Source organism: Carcharhinus amblyrhynchos, unplaced genomic scaffold, assembly GCF_965287045.1.
Source record: "Carcharhinus amblyrhynchos unplaced genomic scaffold, sCarAmb.v2.hapA scaffold_601, whole genome shotgun sequence".
In the NCBI taxonomy this organism is placed as follows: Eukaryota; Metazoa; Chordata; class Chondrichthyes; order Carcharhiniformes; family Carcharhinidae; genus Carcharhinus; species Carcharhinus amblyrhynchos.
In genome coordinates, this window is record NW_027650341.1 from 66,821 (window position 1) to 85,548 (window position 18,728).

General features: G+C 55.7%; 1 protein-coding gene across 1 annotated transcript in view; it reads left to right on the forward strand.

Moving 5' to 3' along the window:
* Nucleotides 1-18,268, forward strand: part of LOC145339670 (F-box only protein 24-like) — a 41,546-nt gene extending 23,278 nt beyond the window's left edge. Inside the window, exons 6-10 of the mRNA XM_080184181.1 lie at nt 4,806-4,964; nt 12,919-13,040; nt 14,161-14,292; nt 16,435-16,605; nt 17,927-18,268. Of these exons, the coding sequence (XP_080040307.1) occupies nt 4,806-4,964; nt 12,919-13,040; nt 14,161-14,292; nt 16,435-16,605; nt 17,927-18,268 (926 nt within the window). The remainder of the gene's footprint in view (nt 1-4,805; nt 4,965-12,918; nt 13,041-14,160; nt 14,293-16,434; nt 16,606-17,926) is intronic.
* The last annotated feature ends 460 nt before the right edge of the window (nt 18,269-18,728 follow it).

Here is an 18,728-nt window from a genome sequence, read left to right on the forward strand (position 1 = left end):
CAGGGTGAGTATTTGGGTGAGGGTCAGGGTGAGTATTTGGGTGAGGGTCAGGCTGAGTATTTGGGTCAGGGTCAGGGTGAGTATTTGGGTGAGGGTCAGGGTGAGTATTTGGGTGAGGGTCAGGGTGAGTATTTGGGTGAGGGTCAGGGTGAGTATTTGGGTGAGGGTCAGGGTGAGTATTTGGGTGAGGGTCAGGGTGAGTATTTGGGTGAGGGTCAGGGTGAGTATTTGGGTCAGGGTCAGGGTGAGTATTTGGGTCAGGGTCAGGGTGAGTATTTGGGTGAGGGTCAGGGTGAGTATTTGGGTGAGGGTCAGGGTGAGTATTTGGGTGAGGGTCAGGGTGAGTATTTGGGTCAGGGTCAGGGTGAGTATTTGGGTGAGGGTCAGGGTGAGTATTTGGGTGAGGGTCAGGGTGAGTATTTGGGTCAGGGTCAGGGTGAGTATTTGGGTCAGGGTCAGGGTGAGTATTTGGGTCAGGGTCAGGGTGAGTATTTGGGTGAGGGTCAGGGTGAGTATTTGGGTGAGGGTCAGGCTGAGTATTTGGGTCAGGCTGAGTATTTGGGTGAGGGTCAGGGTGAGTATTTGGGTGAGGGTCAGGGTGAGTATTTGGGTGAGGGTCAGGGTGAGTATTTGGGTGAGGGTGAGGGTCTGGGTGAGTATTTGGGTGAGGGTCAGGGTGAGTATTTGGGTGAGGGTCAGGGTGAGTATTTGGGTGAGGGTCAGGGTGAGTATTTGGGTGAGGGTCAGGGTGAGTATATGGGTGAGGGTCAGGCTGAGTATTTGGGTCAGGGTCAGGGTGAGTATTTGGGTCAGGGTCAGGGTGAGTATTTGGGTGAGGGTCAGGGTGAGTATTTGGGTCAGGGTCAGGGTGAGTATTTGGGTCAGGGTCAGGGTGAGTATTTGGGTCAGGGTCAGGGTGAGTATTTGGGTCAGGGTCAGGGTGAGTATTTGGGTCAGGGTCAGGGTGAGTATTTGGGTCAGGGTCAGGGTGAGCATTTGGGTCAGGGTCAGGGTGAGTATTTGGGTCAGGGTGAGTATTTGGGTCAGGGTCAGGGTGAGTATTTGGGTGAGGGTCAGGGTGAGTATTTGGGTGAGGGTCAGGGTGAGTATTTGGGTGAGGGTCAGGCTGAGTATTTGGGTGAGGGTCAGGGTGAGTATTTGGGTGAGGGTCAGGGTGAGCATTTGGGTCAGGGTCAGGGTGAGCATTTGGGTGAGGGTCAGGGTGAGCATTTGGGTGAGGGTCAGGGTGAGTATTTGGGTGAGGGTCAGGGTGAGTATTTGGGTGAGGGTCAGGGTGAGTATTTGGGTGAGGGTCAGGGTGAGTATTTGGGTGAGGGTCAGGGTGAGTATTTGGGTGAGGGTCAGGGTGAGTATTTGGGTGAGGGTCAGGGTGAGTATTTGGGTGAGGGTCAGGGTGAGTATTTGGGTGAGGGTCAGGGTGAGTATTTGGGTGAGGGTCAGGGTGAGTATTTGGGTGAGGGTCAGGGTGAGTATATGGGTGAGGGTCAGGCTGAGTATTTGGGTCAGGGTCAGGGTGAGTATTTGGGTGAGGGTCAGGCTGAGTATTTGGGTGAGGGTCAGGCTGAGTATTTGGGTGAGGGTCAGGGTGAGTATTTGGGTGAGGGTCAGGCTGAGTATTTGGGTGAGGGTCTGGGTGAGTATTTGGGTGAGGGTCAGGGTGAGTATTTGGGTGAGGGTCAGGCTGAGTGTTTGGGTGAGGGTCAGGCTGAGTATTTGGGTGAGGGTCAGGCTGAGTATTTGGGTGAGGGTCAGGCTGAGTATTTGGTTGAGTGTCAGGGTGAGTATTTGGGTGAGGGTCAGGCTGAGTATTTGGGTGAGGGTCAGGCTGAGTATTTGGGTGAGGGTCAGGGTGAGTATTTGGGTGAGGGTCAGGCTGAGTATTTGGGTGAGGGTCAGGCTGAGTATTTGGGTGAGGGTCAGGGTGAGTATTTGGGTGAGGGTCAGGCTGAGTATTTGGGTGAGGGTCTGGGTGAGTATTTGGGTGAGGGTCAGGGTGAGTATTTGGGTGAGGGTCAGGCTGAGTATTTGGGTGAGGGTCAGGCTGAGTATTTGGGTGAGGGTCAGGCTGAGTATTTGGGTCAGGGTGAGTATTTGGGTGAGGGTCAGGGTGAGTATTTGGGTCAGGGTCAGGGTGAGTATTTGGGTCAGGCTGAGTATTTGGGTCAGGGTCAGGGTGAGTATTTGGGTGAGGGTCAGGGTGAGTATTTGGGTGAGGGTCAGGGTGAGTATTTGGGTCAGGGTCAGGGTGAGTATTTGGGTCAGGGTCAGGGTGAGTATTTGGGTGAGGGTCAGGGTGAGTATTTGGGTCAGGGTCAGGGTGAGTATTTGGGTCAGGCTGAGTATTTGGGTCAGGGTCAGGGTGAGTATTTGGGTGAGGGTCAGGGTGAGTATTTGGGTCAGGGTCAGGGTGAGTGTTTGGGTGAGGGTCAGGGTGAGTATTTGGGTGAGGGTCAGGGTGAGTATTTGGGTCAGGGTCAGGGTGAGGGTTTGGGTGAGGGTCAGGGTGAGTGTTTGGGTGAGGGTCAGGGTGAGTATTTGGGTCAAGGTCAGGGTGAGTATTTGGGTGAGGGTCAGGGTGAGTATTTGGGTCAGGGTCAGGGTGAGTATTTGGGTGAGGGTCAGGGTGAGTATTTGGGTCAGGGTCAGGGTGAGTATTTGGGTCAGGGTCAGGGTGAGTATTTGGGTCAGGGTCAGGGTGAGTATTTGGGTGAGGGTCAGGGTGAGTATTTGGGTCAGGGTCAGGGTGAGTATTTGGGTGAGGGTGAGGGTCAGGGTGAGGGTCAGGGTGAGTATTTGGGTGAGGGTTCAGTTAGGTTTAGGGTTGAGGTTAGGGTTCAGGTTGAGGTTTAGGGTCAGGGTCAGAGGAGGGTTGAGCTTGGGTTTTTGGTTCGGGTTAGGGTTGAGTTTCAGGTTGGGTTTAGGGTGAGGGTTAGGTTTGAGGTTGAGGTTGAGGTTGGGGCTAGGGTTTGAGTTATTGTTGGAATTGGGGTTGGGGTTAGGGTTGGGTTTAGGGTGAGGGTTGAGGTTGGGGTTGGGGCTAGGGTTTGAGTTATTGTTGGAATTGGGGTTGGGGTTAGGGTTGGGTTTAGGGTGAGGGTTGAGGTTGAGGTTGGGGCTAGGGTTTGGGTTATTGTTGGAATTGGGGTTAGGGTTAGGGATTGGGGTTAGGGTTAGGGTTGGGTTTAGGGTGAGGGTTAGGTTTGAGGTTGGGGTTGGGGCTAGGGTTTGGGTTATTGTTGGAATTGGGGTTAGGGTTAGGGTTGGGTTTAGGGTGAGGTTTGAGGTTGAGGTTGGGGCTAGGGTTTGGGTTATTGTTGGAATTGGGGTTAGGGTTAGGGATTGGGGTTGGGGTTAGGGTTAGGGTTGGGTTTAGGGTGAGGGTTAGGTTTGAGGTTGGGGTTGGGGCTAGGGTTTGGGTTATTGTTGGAATTGGGGTTAGGGTTGGGTTTAGGGTGAGGGTTGAGGTTGGGGTTGGGGCTAGGGTTTGGGTTATTGTTGGAATTGGGGTTAGGGTTGGGTTTAGGGTGAGGGTTGAGGTTGGGGTTGGGGCTAGGGTTTGGGTTATTGTTGGAATTGGGGTTAGGGTTGGGTTTAGGGTGAGGGTTGAGGTTGGGGTTGGGGCTAGGGTTTGGGTTATTGTTGGAATTGGGGTTAGGGTTGGGTTTAGGGTGAGGGTTGAGGTTGGGGTTGGGGCTAGGGTTCATGTTATTGTTGGAATTGGGGTTAGGGTTAGGGATTGGGGTTGGGGTTAGGGTTAGGGGTTTGGGCCCTTTGATTCTTACTGATCCACTGGGTTGTAAAGTGTTACTAAGTGAAGCCTGGTTCGGTTGTGTCCTGACGTTGGAACCATGCTGCTTTGAGGAGGTTTCCGGGCTTTGAGATGGTGAATGGTCTCCCGTCCACCTGATGGAATCATTGCAGTGTTTGACCTGGCAATGATCTCACTTCAGTCACCTTGGCAACCAGATTAATCTCCACAATCCCGCTCCGAGAATCATCTCCAAAATCTCTGGGAAATTGCTCCTTATTCTCCTCTCCCTGAGGGGGAAAAAAGCACAGAACATTCCAGTGCAGTCCAGGCCCTTTGGCCCTCGATGTTGCGCCGACCAGTGGAACCAATCTAATGACCCTCTAACCTAAACTATTCCAATCTTATCCATATGTCTATCCACTGACCATTTGAACGCCCTTAAAGTTGGCGAGTCCACAACTGCTGCAGGCAGGGCATTCCACGCCCTTACTACCCTCTGAGTAAAGAACCTACCTCTGACATCCGTCCTATAATTACCTCCCCTTAATTTGAAGCTATGTCCCCTCGTGTTAGCCATCACCATCCGAGGAGAAAGACTCTCACTGTCCACCCTATCCAATCCTTTGATCATCTTGTATGCCTCAATTAGGTCACCTCGTAACCTTCTTCTCTCCAATGAAAATAACCTCAAGTCCCTCAGCCTTTCCTCATAAGACCTTCCCACCATACCAGGCAACATCCTGGTAAACCTCCTCTGCACCCTTTCCAATGCCTCCACATCTTTCTTAAGCAGGGGGAATGAGCACCCCCCAACGTGACGCCTGTGTCTCCCCCTCCCGGCCGATACTGAACCTGATTCCCCCCTCAAAGGGGTCCGAGTGAGGCTCTGTACCACTGAACCTTCAAAGACCACCACAGACCCCCCCCCCCCCCCCACCCCACAGGAAACGGCGGACCGAAGGCAAGACTCTGAACGGGTCCGACTCTTGTCGATTGATTTCTTTCTTGGTTTTTTGAATGCTTTTTTTTTCAGACGATGGGAAGATTTACAGCTTAACCATCAATGAGACTCAGCTGGACCAGCCCAGATCCTACACTGTCCAGCTCTCCACTCGGAAAATCACCAAATGTCTCCCTCACATCACCATCTCGGAGGTTCACTCCAACCAGAGCAGCGCTCTCTACATCACAGGTAACTCCTCACTGTCGATCTCCACCCCGTGGCCCCCACACGAATGACAGGAGATCTGTCAGATCGCAAGGTGGGGGGGGGTGGTCTGACAAGATGGAGGCCAAGAGGGTGTATCACGCCCCCCACCCCCCTCACCGGTGGGGCAGACTAGAACTAGGGGACACAGTCTCAAAAGAAGGGGTCTCCCAGTAAACAGCTGGCACAGTGGGTTAGCACTGCTGTCTCACAGGGACCCGGGTTCAATCCCAGTGGCACGGTGACACAGTGGGTTAGCGCTGCTGTCTCACAGGGACCCGGGTTCAATCCCAGTGGCACGGTGACACAGTGGGTTAGCACTGCTGTCTCACAGGGACCCGGGTTCAATCCCAGCGGCACGGTGACACAGTGGGTTAGCGCTGCTGTCTCACAGGGACCCGGGTTCAATCCCAGCGGCACGGTGACACAGTGGGTTAGCGCTGCTGTCTCACAGGGACCCGGGTTCAATCCCAGCGGCACGGTGACACAGTGGGTTAGTGCTGCTGTCTCACAGGGACCCGGGTTCAATCCCAGCGGCACGGTGACACAGTGGGTTAGCGCTGCTGCCTCACAGTGCCAGGGACCCGGGTTCAATCCCAGCGGCACGGTGACACAGTGGGTTAGCGCTGCTGTCTCACAGGGACCCGGGTTCAATCCCAGCGGCACGGTGACACAGTGGGTTAGTGCTGCTGTCTCACAGCGCCAGGGACCCGGGTTCAATCCCAGCGGCACGGTGACACAGTGGGTTAGCGCTGCTGCCTCACAGGGACCCGGGTTCAATCCCAGCGGCACGGTGACACAGTGGGTTAGAGCTGCTGTCTCACAGGGACCCGGGTTCAATCCCAGCAGCACGGTGACACAGTGGGTTAGCGCTGCTGTCTCACAGGGACCCGGGTTCAATCCCAGCGGCACGGTGACACAGTGGGTTAGCGCTGCTGCCTCACAGGGACCCGGGTTCAATCCCAGCGGCACGGTGACACAGTGGGTTAGCGCTGCTGCCTCACAGGGACCCGGGTTCAATCCCAGCGGCACGGTGACACAGTGGGTTAGCGCTGCTGTCTCACAGGGACCCGGGTTCAATCCCAGCGGCACGGTGACACAGTGGGTTAGCGCTGCTGCCTCACAGCGCCAGGGACCCGGGTTCAATCCCAGCGACATGGTGACACAGTGGGTTAGCGCTGCTGCCTCACAGGGACCCGGGTTCAATCCCAGCGGCACGGTGACACAGTGGGTTAGCGCTGCTGCCTCACAGCGCCAGGGACCCGGGTTCAATCCCAGCGGCACGGTGACACAGTGGGTTAGCGCTGCTGTCTCACAGGGACCTGGGTTCAATCCCAGCGGCACGGTGACACAGTGGGTTAGCGCTGCTGCCTCACAGAGACCCGGGTTCAATCCCAGCAGCACGGTGACACAGTGGGTTAGTGCTGCTGTCTCACAGAGACCCGGGTTCAATCCCAGCAGCACGGTGACACAGTGGGTTAGCGCTGCTGTCTCACAGGGACCTGGGTTCAATCCCAGCGGCACGGTGACACAGTGGGTTAGCGCTGCTGCCTCACAGAGACCCGGGTTCAATCCCAGCGGCACGGTGACACAGTGGGTTAGCGCTGCTGTCTCACAGGGACCCGGGTTCAATCCCAGCGGCACGGTGACACAGTGGGTTAGCGCTGCTGTCTCACAGCGCCAGGGACCCGGGTTCAATCCCAGCGGCACGGTGACACAGTGGGTTAGCGCTGCTGTCTCACAGGGACCCGGGTTCAATCCCAGCGGCACGGTGACACAGTGGGTTAGCGCTGCTGTCTCACAGGGACCCGGGTTCAATCCCAGCGGCACGGTGACACAGTGGGTTAGCGCTGCTGCCTCACAGCGCCAGGGACCCGGGTTCAATCCCAGCGGCACGGTGACGCAGTGGGTTAGCGCTGCTGCCTCACAGGGACCCAGGTTCAATTCCCAGCCTTGGGTCACTGTCTGCGTAGAGTCTGCATGTTCTCCCCGTGTCAATGTGGGTTTCCTCCGTGTGCTCCGGTTTCCTCCCACAGTCCAAAGCTGTGCTGGTTAGGGGGATTGGCCATGTTAAGTTGCCCCTTTGTGTCCCGGGATGCGTAGGTCTGAGGCTTAGTGGGGTAAATATCTGGGGTTCCAGGGGTAGGGCCTGGGTGGGATTGTTGTCAGGAAAGACTCGATGGGCTGAATGGCCACATTCTGCACTGTGGGGAATCTATGGTTCATCCATTCGTAGATGTGTGAGCACGAGCGAGTGAGACAGAGGTCTGTCGGGGTAGGGGGGGCGGTGCAGCAGCAGGGGAACCGACATGGAGATAGATTATTCAGGACAGGTGGAGAGAGCGGTTCAGAAATCATACCATCCCGGATTCAGAGTGAGTGACGGGCACAGCATGGAAAGATCCGCTGTCCTGGAGCGGGATTTTACAGTTCCGAGACCAGTGAGGCTGTGTAATCCCACCCTCAGTATCGTCCGCTCAGAGTAAGGTGGGGGGGGTCACCCACTGGAGACAGAGATGGGGAGGAAGGTCCTCTCCCAGAGGGGAATGAATCCCTTCCTGCAGAGGGCTGGTCCGTGAGTGTGTTCGAGGCTGAGACAGACACTCAATAAGGGAATCGAGGGATACGGACAGGGATAAGGAACTTGAGGATTATCCCATCAGATTATCTCATTGACTGCTGGAGCAGACTCGATGGGCTGAATGGCCACTGTTTTTAATTCATTCCTGGGACATGGGCATCGCTGTCAGGGTCAGCATTTCCTAGTTGCCCCTTGGAGGGCAGTTGAGAGTCACCCACATTGCTGTGTCTCTGGAGTCACGTGTAGGCCAGACCGGGGTAAGGACGGCAGATTTCCTTCCCTAAAGGGAACCAGATGGGTTTCTCCGACAATGGGTCATCAGGAGATTCTTCATTCCAGATATTTTTTATTGAATTCACCATCTGCCGTGGGTGGGATTCGAACCCGGGTCCCCCAGAAACGAGCTGAGTTTCTGGATGAACAGTCTGGGGATAATCCCACTGGGCCGTCACCCCACTCTTCCTCCGTCCGGTGGTCACTGGGCCTTGTGAGTTGCCAAGGATTGTCCACCAGTTGTTGTTAGGGGGTGAGCGGACATCTCGAGTGTCCAAGTCTGGAACGTTGAGGGTCAGATGTGGATCCAGGGGTTCTGTAAAACTCCAGCTGTCTTTGTCAGTGGGGCAGCAGGAATTCGGGGCGAGTGAGCAATAAACCTGGGGGTAAAGGCTGAAGGGTCCAGTGTGTCGCGCTGACCCCTGGAAGGCTGGGTGTGGGCTGGACGTGAGCCATTCCTCCCAACACCACCAACAGGGGAACTGCCTGATTGATGGCCACTGGTCTCCGTACACACTCGGACCTCTGATCCCGGACTGTCTGATTGATAGCCACTGGTCTCCGTACACACTCGGACCTCTGATCCCGGACTGTCTGATTGATGGCCACTGGTCTCCGTACACACTCGGACCTCTGACCACGGACTGTCTGATGGCCACTGGTCTCCGTACACACTCGGACCTCTGACCCCGGACTGTCTGATTGATGGTCACTGGTCTCCGTACACACTCGGACCTCTGATCCCGGACTGTCTGATTGATGGCCACTGGTCTCCGTACACACTCGGACCTCTGATCCCGGACTGTCTGATTGATGGCCACTGGTCTCCGTACACACTCGGACCTCTGATCCCGGACTGTCTGATTGATGGTCACTGGTCTCCGTACACACTTGGACCTCTGATCCCAGACTGTCTGATTGATGGCCACTGGTCTCCGTACACACTCGGACCTCTGATCCCGGACTGTCTGATTGATAGCCACTGGTCTCTGTACACACTCGGACCTCTGATCCCGGACTGTCTGATTGATAGCCACTGGTCTCCGTACACACTCGGACCTCTGATCCCGGACTGTCTGATTGATAGCCACTGGTCTCCGTACACACTCGGACCTCTGATCCCGGACTGTCTGATTGATGGCCACTGGTCTCCGTACACACTCGGACCTCTGATCCCGGACTGTCTGATTGATGGCCACTGGTCTCCGTACACACTCGGACCTCTGATCCCGGACTGTCTGATTGATGGCCACTGGTCTCCGTACACACTCGGACCTCTGATCCCAGACTGTCTGATTGATGGTCACTGGTCTCCGTACACACTCGGACCTCTGATCCCGGACTGCCTGATTGATGGCCACTGGTCTCCGTACACACTCGGACCTCTGATCCCGGACTGCCTGATTGATGGCCACTGGTCTCCGTACACACTCGGACCTCTGATCCCGGACTGCCTGATTGATGGCCACTGGTCTCCGTACACACTCGGACCTCTGATCCCGGACTGTCTGATTGATAGCCACTGGTCTCCGTACACACTTGGACCTCTGATCCCGGACTGTCTGATTGATGGCCACTGGTCTCCGTACACACTCGGACCTCTGACCCCGGACTGTCTGATTGATGGTCACTGGTCTCCGTACACACTCGGACCTCTGATCCCGGACTGTCTGATTGATGGCCACTGATCTCCGTACACACTCGGACCTCTGATCCCGGACTGTCTGATTGATGGTCACTGGTCTCCGTACACACTCGGACCTCTGATCCCGGACTGTCTGATTGATGGCCACTGGTCTCCGTACACACTCGGACCTCTGACCCCGGACTGTCTGATTGATGGTCACTGGTCTCCGTACACACTCGGACCTCTGACCCCGGACTGTCTGATTGATGGTCACTGGTCTCCGTACACACTCGGACCTCTGATCCCGGACTGTCTGATTGATGGTCACTGGTCTCCGTACACACTCGGACCTCTGACCCCGGACTGTCTGATTGGTGGCCACTGGTCTCCGTACACACTCGGACCTCTGACCCCGGACTGTCTGATTGATGGTCACTGGTCTCCGTACACACTCGGACCTCTGATCCCAGACTGTCTGATTGATAGCCACTGGTCTCCGTACACACTCGGACCTCTGACCCCAGACTGTCTGATTGATAGCCACTGGTCTCCGTACACACTCGGACCTCTGATCCCGGACTGTCTGATTGATGGCCACTGGTCTCCGTACACACTCGGACCTCTGACCCCAGACTGTCTGATTGATGGTCACTGGTCTCCGTACACACTCGGACCTCTGATCCCGGACTGTCTGATTGATAGCCACTGGTCTCCGTACACACTCGGACCTCTGATCCCGGACTGTCTGATTGATGGCCACTGGTCTCCGTACACACTCGGACCTCTGATCCCGGACTGTCTGATTGATGGTCACTGGTCTCCGTACACACTCGGACCTCTGATCCCGGACTGTCTGATTGATGGCCACTGGTCTCCGTACACACTCGGACCTCTGATCCCGGACTGTCTGATTGATAGCCACTGGTCTCCGTACACACTCGGACCTCTGACCCCGGACTGTCTGATTGATAGCCACTGGCCTCCGTACACACTCGGACCTCTGATCCCAGACTGTCTGATTGATGGTCACTGGTCTCCGTACACACTCGGACCTCTGACCCCGGACTGTCTGATTGATGGCCACTGGTCTCCGTACACACTCGGACCTCTGACCCCAGACTGTCTGATTGATGGCCACTGGTCTCCGTACACACTCGGACCTCTGATCCCGGACTGTCTGATTGATGGCCACTGGTCTCCGTACACACTCGGACCTCTGATCCCGGACTGTCTGATTGATAGCCACTGGTCTCCGTACACACTCGGACCTCTGACCCCGGACTGTCTGATTGATAGCCACTGGCCTCCGTACACACTCGGACCTCTGATCCCGGACTGTCTGATTGATAGCCACTGGCCTCCGTACACACTCGGACCTCTGATCCCGGACTGTCTGATTGATAGCCACTGGTCTCCGTACACACTCGGACCTCTGATCCCAGACTGTCTGATTGATGTCCACTGGTCTCCGTACACACTCGGACCTCTGATCCCAGACTGTCTGATTGATGGTCACTGGTCTCCGTACACACTCGGACCTCTGATCCCGGACTGTCTGATTGATGGTCACTGGTCTCCGTACACACTCGGACCTCTGACCCCGGACTGTCTGATTGATGGTCACTGGTCTCCGTACACACTCGGACCTCTGATCCCGGACTGTCTGATTGATAGCCACTGGTCTCCGTACACACTCGGACCTCTGATCCCAGACTGTCTGATTGATGGTCACTGGTCTCCGTACACACTCGGACCTCTGATCCCGGACTGTCTGATTGATGGTCACTGGTCTCCGTACACACTCGGACCTCTGACCCCGGACTGTCTGATTGATGGCCACTGGTCTCCGTACACACTCGGACCTCTGACCCCGGACTGTCTGATTGATGGTCACTGGTCTCCGTACACACTTGGACCTCTGACCCCGGACTGTCTGATTGATGGTCACTGGTCTCTGTACACACTCGGACCTCTGATCCCAGACTGTCTGATTGATGGCCACTGGTCTCCGTACACACTCGGACCTCTGATCCCGGACTGTCTGATTGATGGTCACTGGTCTCCGTACACACTCGGACCTCTGATCCCAGACTGTCTGATTGATAGCCACTGGTCTCCGTACACACTCGGACCTCTGACCCCGGACTGTCTGATTGATGGTCACTGGTCTCCGTACACACTCGGACCTCTGACCCCGGACTGTCTGATTGATGGTCACTGGTCTCCGTACACACTCGGACCTCTGATCCCAGACTGTCTGATTGATGGCCACTGGTCTCCGTACACACTCGGACCTCTGACCCCGGACTGTCTGATTGATGGTCACTGGTCTCCGTACACACTCGGACCTCTGACCCCGGACTGTCTGATTGATGGCCACTGGTCTCCGTACACACTCGGACCTCTGACCCCGGACTGTCTGATTGATGGTCACTGGTGTCCGTACACACTCGGACCTCTGATCCCGGACTGTCTGATTGATGGTCACTGGTCTCTGTACACACTCGGACCTCTGACCCCGGACTGTCTGATTGATGGTCACTGGTCTCCGTACACACTCGGACCTCTGACCCCGGACTGTCTGATTGATGGTCACTGGTCTCTGTACACACTCGGACCTCTGATCCCAGACTGTCTGATTGATAGCCACTGGTCTCCGTACACACTCGGACCTCTGATCCCGGACTGTCTGATTGATGGCCACTGGTCTCCGTACACACTCGGACCTCTGATCCCGGACTGTCTGATTGGTGGCCACTGGTCTCCGTACACACTTGGACCTCTGATCCCAGACTGTCTGATTGATAGCCACTGGTCTCCGTACACACTCGGACCTCTCACCCCGGACTGTCTGATTGATGGTCACTGGTCTCCGTACACACTCGGACCTCTGATCCCAGACTGTCTGATTGATAGCCACTGGTCTCCGTACACACTCGGACCTCTGACCCCGGAATGTCTGATTGATGGCCACTGGTCTCCGTACACACTTGGACCTCTGATCCCAGACTGTCTGATTGATAGCCACTGGTCTCCGTACACACTCGGACCTCTCACCCCGGACTGTCTGATTGATGGTCACTGGTCTCCGTACACACTCGGACCTCTGATCCCAGACTGTCTGATTGATAGCCACTGGTCTCCGTACACACTCGGACCTCTGACCCCGGAATGTCTGATTGATGGCCACTGGTCTCCGTACACACTTGGACCTCTGATCCCAGACTGTCTGATTGATAGCCACTGGTCTCCGTACACACTCGGACCTCTGACCCCGGAATGTCTGATTGATGGCCACTGGTCTCCGTACACACTCGGACCTCTGACCCCGGACTGTCTGATTGATGGCCACTGGTCTCCGTACACACTCGGACCTCTGACCCCGGACTGTCTGATTGATGGCCACTGGTCTCCGTACACACTCGGACCTCTGACCCTGGACTGGTTTTGGGTTGCAGATGCTGGAGCCGTTTATTTGGAGGTGCATACGGCTGGGGTCTATCGAGATCTCTTTGGGACTCTCCACGCCTTTGATCCGTTTGACCAGCAGATCCCCCTCGCCCTGGCACTTTCATCCAAGGTAAACCCCATCTCCATATCCCCAACAACTACCCCTGGAATCATCTGTCAGATACTCGGAGGAAAAACTAATGTACACACGCGCGCACTGAGACACGCGCGCACTGAGACACGCGCGCACTGAGACACGCGCGCAGTGAGACACGCGCGCAGTGAGACACGCGCGCACTGAGACACGCGCGCACTGAGACACGCGCGCAGTGAGACACACGCGCAGTGAGACACGCGCGCAGTGAGACACGCGCGCACTGAGACACGCGCGCGCACTGAGACACGCGCGCGCAGTGAGACACGCGCGCACTGAGACACGCGCGCGCACTGAGACACGCGCGCGCACTGAGACACGCGCGCGCACTGAGACACGCGCGCACAGTGAGACACGCGCGCACTGAGACACGCGCTCACTCACACTCGCACATTCACATGCACACTCACTCAAACATGCCCTCTCTCTCTCACACACACACACACACACACACACACACACACACACACACACACACACACACACACACCCTGTGGGAGGAATAATGGGGGTGGGTGTGGGTGTGTCGGGGGGGGTGGGAGGTGCACTGGAGGGTGGTGGGAGCTTCAGGTGGGTGTGACCCCCCACAGCGGTCATCTTGCTTCCAGCACCCTCAGCCCGCCACCATGTCTGGCTCGGTGTGGGGGTGGGGGTGGGGGCAGGGGCAGGGCGAGGGGGGGGTGGGGTTTGCTGCTTGTGTCAGGAACCTCACTGCCAATCCCTGGGCTTGGCTGGGTTTTGGGTGGGGGGGGGAGGGGGGTTGGTCAGTGTGGTGGGGGGTGGTGGACGGGGGGGGGAGGGAAGTCTAGCTGAGAAGTCCCTGTCCTTGCGTGGGGAACTGAGGCCACTGTAAGCACCCTGGTGCCTGGGTGAAGTGAGGAAGAGACTCGGAATGGGAGCAGTTGTCGGTGAGAGGGAGCAGCCCAGATTTCCTGTCTGAGCCCCCCTGGGCCCTGGTTCCCCCCCCCCCCAACCCCCCTGGGGTGCAGTGTGGGTGTTATGGGGTGGGAGGGGGCACACACCAGGGCTAGAACACAAACACAGCTCCGCTCCGCTGTCCCATCACTGATTACTGCTCTCAGTAATGTCTCCGCAGGTCACCAGCTGCTCCCTGGGATACAATCACCTGGGATTGGTGGATGAATTTGGACGGATTTTCATGCAGGGAAACAATCGTTACGGACAACTGGGAACAGGAGACAAGATAGACCGCGGAGAACCCACACTGGTAACGGCCAACTCCCTCCCACTGCCAACCACTGCACACACAGTCCGCATCCCGTACCTGTCCTGGGAGGGGGAGCTTTACTCTGTATCTAACCCCGTGCTGTACCTGTCCTGGGAGTGTTTGATGGGGACAGTGTAGAGGGAGCTTTACTCTGTATCTAACCCCGTGCTGTACCTGTCCTGGGAGTGTTTGATGGGGGGACAGTGTAGAGGGAGCTTTACTCTGTATCTAACCCCGTGCTGTACCTGTCCTGGGAGTGTTTGATGGGGGACAGTGTAGAGGGAGCTTTACTCTGTATCTAACCCCGTGCTGTACCTGTCCTGGGAGTGTTTGATGGGGGGACAGTGTAGAGGGAGCTTTACTCTGTATCTAACCCCGTGCTGTACCTGTCCTGGGAGTGTTTGATGGGGGGACAGTGTAGAGGGAGCTTAACTCTGTATCTAACCCCATGCTGTACCTGTCCTGGGAGTGTTTGATGGAGGGACAGTGTAGAGGGAGCTTAACTCTGTATCTAACCCCGTGCAGTACCTGTCCTGGGAGTGTTTGATGGGGGGACAGTGTAGAGGGAGCTTTACTCTGTATCTAACCCCATGCTGTACCTGTCCTGAGAGTGTTTGATGGGGGGGACAGTGTAGAGGGAGCTTAACTCTGTATCTAACCCCGTGCAGTACCTATCCTGGGAGTGTTTGATGGGGGGACAGTGTAGAAAGAGCTTTACTTTTGTACGCTATACAGACAAAGCATACTGTTCATAGAGTGCATAGATTTGATTTATTATTGTCACATGTACTGGGATACAGTGAAAAGTATTGTTTCTTGCGCGCTATACAGACAAAGCATACTGTTCATAGAGAAGGAAAGGAGAGAGTACAGAATGTAGTGTTACAGTCATAGCTAGGGTGTAGAGAAAGATCAACTTAATGTGAGGTAGGTCCATTCAAAAGTCTGACAGCAGCAGGGAAGAAGCTGTTCTTGAGTCAGTCGGTACGGGACCTCAGACTTTTGTATCTTTTACCCGATGGAAGAAGGTGGAAGAGAGAATGTCCGGGGTGTGTGGGGGTCCTTAATTATACTGGCTGCTTTTCCCAAGGCAGCGGGAAGTGTAGACAGAGTCAATGGATGGGAGGCTGGTTTGTGTGATGGATTGGGCTACATTCACCACCATTTTGTAGTTCCTTGTGATCTTGGGCAGAGCAGGATCCCAGACCGAGCTGTGATACAACCAGAAAGAATGTTTTCTATGGACCATCTGTAAAAGTTGGTGAGAGTCGTAGCGGACATGTCAAATTTCCTGATCTCCTGAGAAAGTACAGGCGTTGGTGGGGCTTTAACTATAGTGTTGGCATGGGTGGGGACCAGGACAGGTTGTTGGTGATCTGGACAGCTAAAAACGTGAAGGATAGCTGGAGGGAGGAAGCGATCAGTGTCGAGATGCAGGCACAGGGAAATGCCTGCCTCAGGACACGGTTATGAACATTTTGGAGTCAGCCAAGCTCATTCGGAAAAGTTTTGCTGTTCCGATTCTACTACAATGGTGCTGTGATGACCCCCGGAAGTTGCGTGTGACTGTCCCACATGTGGGGCTGGGACAGGGGCGGTGTGTGTGTGTTGGGGATGGGGGGGGAAGCAGGAAATGGTGGGGGGGGGGGGTGGTCTGTGTGTGTGTGAGCGAGCTGGTGGGGGGGGGTAGACTGGTTCCTTTTGCCACTCGAGCCGCACCCCACCCCCGTCTGTGTGTCCAGGTTTGGGGGGGGAGGTGGGTCTCAGTGTGTGAGTGGGTGGGGGGTGTAGACTGGTTCCTTTCGCCTCTCGAACCCCCCTCACTCTCTGTGTGTGTGTGTGTGGGGGTGGGGGTGTGGGTGTAGACTGGATCCCCCTCTCTAACCCCCCCCTCTCTGTGTGTGTGTGTGGGGGTGGGGGTGGGTAGTCTGGTTCCCCCTCCCCTCTCTAACCCCCCCTCTCTGTGTGTGTGTGTGTGGGGGTGGGGGTGGGTAGTCTGGTTCCCCCCCCTCTCTGTGTGTGTGTGGGGGTGGGGGTGGGTAGTCTGGTTCCCCCCCCTCTCTCTGTGTGTGTGGGGGTGGGGGTGGGTAGTCTGGTTCCCCTCCCCTCTCTAACCCCCTCTCTCTCTCTCTGTGTGCCCAGGTACCGTACCTGAAGAGACCAGTGGATATCTGGTGTGGATTAAATCATTCCCTGGTCCTGTCCCAGATCAGTGATTTCAGTAAGGAGATTCATGGCTGTGGATGTGGGGCAGGGGGACGCCTGCCTGGCTTCCCCAAGGGCAGTGCCTTCTTCGTCAAACTCTATATCCAGGTAGGGAGACTCCGCACACCCACAGGGACTTGGACTCTTAACCCCTGGAACCCTCACTCAGCGTTTCACACGGCAGTGTCGAGTCACAGAGGTTTACAGCAGGGAAACAGGCCCTTCGGCCCAACCTGTCCATGCTATCCCTTTGTTTTAAACCCCTAAACTAATCCCAATTGCCCGTGTTTCTCCCTTACCCCTCTATATCCCATCGTACCCATCTAACTGTCTACACGCTTTTTAAAAGATAAAATTGTACCTGTCTCTACTACTGCCTCTGGCAGCTCGTTCCAGACACTCACCACCCTCTGGGTGAACAAAATTTCCCCTCTGGACCCTTTTGTATCTCTCCCCTCTCACCTTAAACCTCTGCCCTCTAGTTTTAGACTCCCCTACCTTTGGGAAAAGATATTGACTATCTAGCTGATCTGTGTCCCTCATTATTTTATAGACCTCTATAAGATCACCCCTCAGCCTCCTACACTCCAGAGAAAAAAGTCCCAGTCTATCCAACCTCTCCTTATAACTCAATCCATCAAGTCCCAGTAGCATCCTAGTAAATCTTTTCTGCACTCTTTCTAGTTTAATAATATCCTTTCTATAATAGGGTGACCAGAACTGTACACAGTGTTCCAAGAGTGGCCTTACCAATGTCTTGTACAACTTCAACAAGACGTCCCAACTCCTGTATTCGATGTTCTGACCGATGAAACCAAGCATGCCGAATGCCTTCTTCACCACTCTGTCCACCTGTGACTCCACTTTCAAGGAGCTATGGACCTGTACCCCTAGATCTCTCTGGCACCCACATTGCTGTGTCTCTGGAGTCACATGTAGGCCAGACCGGGGTAAGGACGGCAGATTTCCTTCCCTAAAGGGAACCAGATGGGTTTCTCCAACAATCGATGATAGTTAAATTTAAATTTTTGTTGTAAATTAAATTTATTTATTCGCGTCACAAGTAGGCTTACATTAACACTGCAATGAAGTTACTGTGAAAATCCCCCAGTCGCCCACACTCCGGCTCCTGTTCGGGTTACACTGAGGGAGAATTTAGCACGGCCCAATCCACCCTAACCAGCACGTCTTTCAGACTGCGGGAGGAAACCGGAGCACCCGGAGGAAACCCACGCAGACACGGGGAGAATGTGCAGACTCCACACAGACAGTGACCCAAGCAGGGAATTGAACCCGGGTCCCTGGCACATTGTCAGAGGGTCAGTGGGCAGTTAGTGTATTGATGGTAAATGCCTTTGTGATAATGTGGCGGTTGAAAGTTTCTGTATAAATGCACCTCTCTCCCTCTCTTCCCCTCACCCTGGGGCAGGTCCCGCACTGCACCAAGCTCCTGTGCTCCACCCGTGAGTGCCTCTACATGCTGTCCTGTTACGATATCAGTGAGGTGCTGGTGTTCCGGGAACTGCCCTCCAACAAGGCGCGTTCACAGGGGCTGGAATCGGAGCTGGAGGGTTCGCGGATGTGTGCCCACTACCTGAGCCAGCTGGAGCAGTGCGGCAGCCTGGCAGAGCAGATGGAGAAGATGAAGGAGATCGTGGAGCAAATGGGTCTATGCAGTTACCAGAAGGACTTCCTCCAGGAGGCTATCAGTGCTCTGCAGCGCTCGACAGGAGGCTGTGTGTCTGTGTCTGCGCGGGACAGCGCACTGTGACCAGAGACCCCCCCCCCCCACTCCCGGCCCCCCTCCCCCTGCCCCCAGCCTCCGCCCGCCAGCTAGAAGCAGTGTCCCACACTAATGTATGGATATTTACTAGTTTTAATCTTCACAGACAAGGCTCCAAGAAATCAGGACATTAACTTGTGTTTTTATAACAATAAATTGCATTAATAAAACAGACAGGAACAAACTGTGATGGAGCGTCCAGGAGTGATTCCAGCCATGGATCCCACCCCTGAATCCCCCCTCCCCCGACCCCCCCCCCCGAACCCTCCCCCCCAGACCCCCCCCCTTTACCTCCCCCCGAACCCTCCCCCGACACCCCCCCTTACCTCCCCCCGAACCCCCCCGAACCCTCCCCCGACCCCCCCCTTTACCTCCCCCCGAACCCTCCCCCGACCCCCCCCTTACCTCCCCCCGAACCCCCCCGAACCCTCCCCCGACACCCCCCCTT